This window comes from Grus americana, chromosome Z (genome assembly GCF_028858705.1).
Source record: "Grus americana isolate bGruAme1 chromosome Z, bGruAme1.mat, whole genome shotgun sequence".
Taxonomy (NCBI): domain Eukaryota; kingdom Metazoa; phylum Chordata; class Aves; order Gruiformes; family Gruidae; genus Grus; species Grus americana.
This window is the reverse complement of record NC_072891.1, coordinates 68,389,842-68,395,841: the sequence shown is the minus strand read 5'-3', so window position 1 is coordinate 68,395,841 and position 6,000 is coordinate 68,389,842. Positions and strand designations below refer to the sequence as shown.

The window sequence follows — 6,000 nt, the reverse complement described above, 5'->3', positions numbered from 1 at the left end:
AAAAAATCAAATATATGCCCAGTAACAAATGATTTCAGGCAAAGACTGAAGGTTTTATAGTGGTAAAAAGTGGAAAGATAATTACACTTAACCCAAAACAGTAAGAGGTGCAGTCAGCCCCTGTCTATTCATATCCCAAGTCCCACACCCTTCCTAGAGACAAACTGTTCATTCCCAAGTGAGATTTTTACCATGTGCAGACACACCACTCTGGGCAAGGTTTCTGCTTTTCCCCTCCTGCTTTAGCTGGGTTAAAACATCTCAGGCTGCCAAAACTCTCAGAAGCATTTTCACCATCAAAGTCAGTTGCAACCATGCAGGCTGATCCTCGAAGCGGGGCTTGGCTGCATGCCCTCTTCTTGCTGTTCATAGCTAGTGGGAGGCAGACATACCTAAACCAATTCCTTTTACCTGAATGTGCCACTTTTTTTTTTTTTTTTGTAGTGAGATGAAAAACCACCAGAGATGAGTGATATCTAGCAATCTCTTCCTTTTGCCCCACAGATAGATCTCTGAATAATGCTAGGGAAAGCGTGTTCAAAAGCAGCACTGGCCTCTACTTCAGAGAAAGAGCCAGGTAGCATATTCTAAAAGCTATTCTGGCTCACACGCATTTTTATTTCTGTCTGATGAGATGCACAGCCTTTACTTCCCAACTAGAATAGGGTATACTGATCTCTGTGTGTATGTAGGAGTGGGCAGAGATATCTAAGTGCCTTTTACCAATTCGGTGGCATTTACAAAACATCGTCCTTCTTATAGCCTCCTTACAGCAGCAAAGTCCAAAACGAGCGTGCTGCACCCCAGCGAGCCAGAAGGGTTACTTTGCAGTGCAGAGGTGTGCTAGTGTCATCTCCCAAATGCGACTTTTTCCACCAGAAACAGGCACTGTTGTTGTCTCCTTCGACGGGAATTTTGCAATAAGCCAGCCATTAAAAGTGTTTTCATTTTTGGGGGGCTGTTTTGGCGGGTAAACATTTTTCTCCGGCAGAGCTGGTGCAACCACCCCCCCGCGGCAGGGAACCACCGGCGGGGCTGCGGGGTGACACAGCGCCGTGCCGTCACCCCGCGGGCTGTCGAGCAGGGACGAAGGGGGAGAGCGCCTTTTCCGGAGGAGTCACCCAGCCTCCCCCGCCCCCCGGGGAGCGCGGGCGGCGGGCGCTCCTCCCCCGGCCCCTCTCCCCGGCCGCAGCCGGAGCCGGAGCCGGGGCCGGGGCCGGGGGCGGGCGGCGGCGCGGGCGGGGCGAGGCGCAGGCGCGACGCACGGCGGGCTGCAGCCGGGCCCCCGCGCCGCTCCCGGGAGTCGATGGCAGCTGCACAGCGCGGCCGCCCGGCGGAGCGCGGCGCGGCTCGGCGCCCCCGGCGCGGGATGCGCGGGCGGGCAGGCGGCGGCGGCAGCGGCAGCGGCGGCAGCGGCTGCGGCAGCGGCAGCTCCGGGAGCCGTAGGGACGGGGCCGGGCGGCCGGCGGCCGCCGAGCTCGCCTGACCTGCGTGCCCCCCTGGCCGCGCCGGGCTGCCCCGAAGGATGTCCGCCCAGTCCAAGGGGACCGCATCCTCCTCCTCGTCGCCATCCGAGGGGCCGCCGGCAGCCTCCAAAGCCAAGGTGAAGGAGCAGATCAAGATCATCGTGGAGGACTTGGAATTAGTCCTGGGGGACCTGAAAGACGTGGCCAAGGAACTTAAGGAGGTGAGAAGGGGAGGGCTGCGCGGTCGCACCCCCGGTCTGCCCCGTGGTGGGCGAGCACCCCTCGCCCGTGGGCAAGGGGCCCTGCTCCCCCCGGGGCTCTGCTGCCGCCCCAAAACTCCTTTCAGCACTTATTCACCACAGGTCCAGCAACTGGTGTCCGGGCTGGGCGCGGGGCGGCCCCCGGCCGCGCTCCGGTGCGGGCGGCTGTGCCTGTGGTGCGGCGCCCGGCGATCCGGAACGGGACGGGGCGGCGCGGCTGGAGCACCGTGTCCCGCGGGAGCAGCCGGCCGCGCTCCCCCAGGTTGTGAGGCGGCTCTTCCCGGGGACTTCTTACCTCGGCGAACCTCTTGGAGTTTTTTTTCCCGGGATGCCGAGGTGCCTCTTCTGCGGGGTGCTGCTGGGTGAGGAGGGTGTCTGGGGGAGCTGAGGAACCTGCAGCCCTGCCCGATCCCGGGCTGCGCCGGCATCCCGACGGTGGGAACGGCATCAGGAGCAGCTCCACTCCTGCTCCAGCATGATTAACTTTTTGACTGCACGGTGCAGCCCCATGCTCACCCCCAGGCAGCAGCCCGGCTCTGATCTCCCAGCCGGTGAGGGCTGGGCGTGTGGGGGTGGGTACCGGAACCCTGCCCGGCTCAGCGGTACCGGCGCGGCGAAGTCTGCCTCTGCCTCTGCTCTGCTTACCGGGAGCTGAGCGCCCTGTTTATCTTGCCTATCTTGGCAAGATTGCCTTTGCAATCTTCCTTTTGCCGGTGGCGAGTGTCATCTCCCCTAGGTTAATCTGCAGGCGGGGTGCGATTACCGCTGGCATGTTCATAAGCAGGCAAATGCTGTAGCTGAAGGAAGACAATTTGGCTGTCCTTTTGGAGATTTCTATGTTATCTTGATTTTGCTACACAACTGGTCGACAGATGGTTGGATTATGCACCGAAATTCAAGTCCAGAATCTCTGTGCATTGCTTTATAATCCTGTATTTGACATTTATAACAGGCTGTGTTTTTTTGCTATCAAATATTAGTTTTCTATTTTAACAACATTGTCAACAAGTTTCATTCAACAGACTTTTGCCATCTGAGGCAGTCTGAAATTCACCCAGTGCTTTGTATAATGTTGAAAGATGTGTAAACACACGGCTCACTAATCACAGCTGTTAGACTTCTTTCTCACCCACAATTCCAGATTTCTCTGTCTTTTTTGAAAATATATCTATAATTTCTCTTTTCCTTAGCGTGCTGCTCTGTCTGCTTTGTAATTTTTTGAGGTATTTTGAAGTGGAAATAAATATTGTTTGTAGGGCAGTTCTTTCAACGCTTTAAAGACTGATAGAGCAAACTGGCTTCTGTTGCTGCAGAAGCACATTTTCAGGACCTGGAGAGGATGTACTGTGATCTGTCCCATGAATGTAAATCATTCTCTGCACATAATCAGTCCTAGCTTTCCTCTAGTGAGCAAACAAGATCTCTGTAGGTGGAGGTCGTATGTCATCATTTACTGTGGCATGTTTTATCTAAGCAAACTTATCTGTTCTGGTTGACTGCAACTGTGAAAGAGAACTGGATTTACCTCTGCTTGATGGGGAAATGGCTTGTCTGTAACTCATTTTCCCAAATAGAGTGAAATGTAAAAGCGAAGTTGTAGAGAAATGGTACCGTAACTCTATTAGGTACTATGTACCTGTTGAAGGGTGGAAAGATTGCCAAAAGCATCTATTTTGAGAAAAGTATTTTTGTAAAAAGGATAGTTAAATCTTCTTCGTAACCACACATGAGTTTTTGAGTAATGCTTTTCTCTAAATATGTCTTACAAAGATGATAGCTGCAATACTCTGACAAACAAGGGTTGCATACGCAATTATCTTCTTGCTTGCAATGTTATCATTATGTGTTAAGTACACTTTGTATGACATTTATTTTGAAAATAAATTCAGAAGTTTGCCATCTGAGTACCTCCAATTGTATGCCTTTTGTAGTGTGGACTAAATCTGTACAAGATCTCTTGATGCATCTGCAATGTATACCTTTTTATGTGAAAATGAGTTAATTGATGATGATAAAAGCTAATAATGAGTCTCTTTCCCAGGTTGTAGGTGTTAGAAAGCATTTACAGATCTTTCACTGAAGCATATAGGAAGTTGGTCTATAGCCAGTATTACACATACAAGTATACCTGTGCTTCATTTGTGGTTCCTTACTGTAGGACCAGGCGAAGTGATAAACTAGAGGATGTAAGTTTGCACTTTCCATTTTCACTACAAACAGTGTTATTCTGGAAATGTTTCAGCTACTCTCTTTTTTTCCTTGGGTGTTTGCTGCAGTCTGATTGTTTTGCCACAACCTTTTCTCTTATTCATTCGTTGTTTGGGGTTTTTTTGTTTGTTTGTTTGCTATATTCCTAATTAAAACATTCTGAAAATAGCCTTTCATTCTTTTTATTACTGTTGTGTTAAAAAAGACTTCAATTCTGCTATAGTGGTAGGGCACGAGAGTTTTTTTTTCTTTGTGCAGTTACAGTAATATTTAGCTCTGATATTGAAAATACAGCATTTGTAGAACACTGAATTTTTCTCCGTTTTCTCCCTATTTGTTACTCTTAAATATAAATTGTTAAATTATTTATTAGATTATATTTACTGTAGCATTTTAGATATTAGGATAGACTGGATGTCCTCTCCTAGCATCTTTCAGTCCTCTTTTGTAATATTTTATATTCAAAGTACTGTCAAATTGAAAGATGGTTTCATTGCTTCAAAGTGAACTGTTCTGTAACAGTAAGGAGTATGGCTGTACAAGACTTGAATGTCTTGTTACAGTTAGCTTGTTATAGTTTACTTACATTAATGTATTTGCATCTGCCCTTTGTTCCAAAGCTTTTTCTAATTGATGCTTTATTATTTTTTTTTGCATTTAAAAGGGGGGAAGGGAGGAGTGGGGAGAGGATGGAGTGTTAAATCCAGATGCACAAACCATGAAGCTTATAAATTTTCTGTAAAAACACATGACTAAACCATGTGGATTAAAACAAGTACATGTTAGGCGTTACTGTGTCTAAGTGGAACATCTGTGTCTTTCCCCCCCTCCCCCCCTGTATTTATTGGTCTGGTTTGCTTAGACTAAGGTAACCACAAAAGACTAAGCGGGGGGGGGGGGGAGGGGGAGGGAGGGCGTGACTAGGAGACATGTTGGGATGGAGTGGTGCTAAGTCCAGAGTCTGAGCTCATGTATGGCTAGTCGTCCCTAGCGTGCAGTTAACTGGGAGAGACTTGGCCCCTTTTGTCTCCTGGCTAAAAAAGAAACACAGGGTGGATGTGTACCAACAGTGAGATGTGTTTTTGTGCTGGAAGAAATTAATGGATTTAAAATGGATTGAGTGGCTGTTATTTGATGAATATTCCAAAGAAAAATCAAAGGGGTGCCAGAGGATTGAGTAACACTGACTATTCCTTTAGTCTAGGCTATTTCAAAATTAAGTTGGTGAAGCCTTAAACTTTGATTCTCCTCCATAAAAGACCTTTTCCTCTGGAATCTGTATAGAAAGATGGTTATTATTAAGTCTTGCTTTGCAGATGGTATTTATCTGTCTGGTACCCAGATAATGAGGTGATGAACACTACTGGACACCAGGAGATGTGTGCTAATTAAACTATTTTGAATGTGAAATACATGATGTAGTGCTAATTCTCTGACCACTTCAGAAGAGATTGTAGAGGGTGTGCATGTGCACCAGTGGACAGCAGGGCACAGATATCTGTATCATCTTAATACCGATATTATAATTTTTAAGACTTCCCTGCTTTCACGTTTTATGATAATGTTGCACACTTTGGCAGCCTTGCACTTGTTTACATTAAGGAAATACTTAACTAAATCATTTGATAAATACTTTTTGTAGTAATAAAAATTCATCATGCAGAACAAATTCCTGGAAGTTATGTGTGAAACATTTGCATAGCTTTTAATTGGCTAAACACGCTTCAACCTTTTATTGAAATGAGGCAGCTGTGTAGCTATTGCAAATGTTTAGAATAATCCAAAATGGAGGTGCAGGAGAAACAGAAGCCCTCACAGGCATTGCACGTGCATCAGTAAATTTCCAGTCTTTCTGAGTGTACCTCCATTGCTTTAAATCCTCCAAAAATGTCTTGCTGACAGAACAAGTGAATAATCCTCCCTCATCTAACTGACACATTTATTTTCCATAAAGATATGATCTATAAAATTTGGGCATGACTTAAAAAATAATGTTTTTTAGCAGATGCCAAACACCATGACAAAATTTTTTATGGGGTAGATGACCTGATTCCATAACCAGGCCA

The 6,000-nt window shown here is 47.0% G+C and overlaps 1 protein-coding gene across 5 annotated transcripts in view; it reads left to right on the top strand.

Annotated features, from left to right (window-relative positions):
- The first annotated feature begins 1,231 nt into the window (after positions 1-1,231).
- PRR16 (proline rich 16) overlaps positions 1,232-6,000 on the top strand; it is a 173,158-nt gene continuing 168,389 nt past the window's right edge. For 4 of the 5 annotated variants that reach the window (XR_008574633.1, XM_054809378.1, XM_054809377.1 and 1 more), the window contains exon 1: positions 1,232-1,687. Coding sequence is in view for 3 of the 5 variants with exons in the window: in XM_054809378.1 (XP_054665353.1) it covers positions 1,526-1,687 (162 nt within the window). In the remaining 2 variants the exon portion in view is untranslated. The remainder of the gene's footprint in view (positions 1,688-6,000) is intronic. The other variant, XM_054809380.1, reaches the window with a different exon arrangement.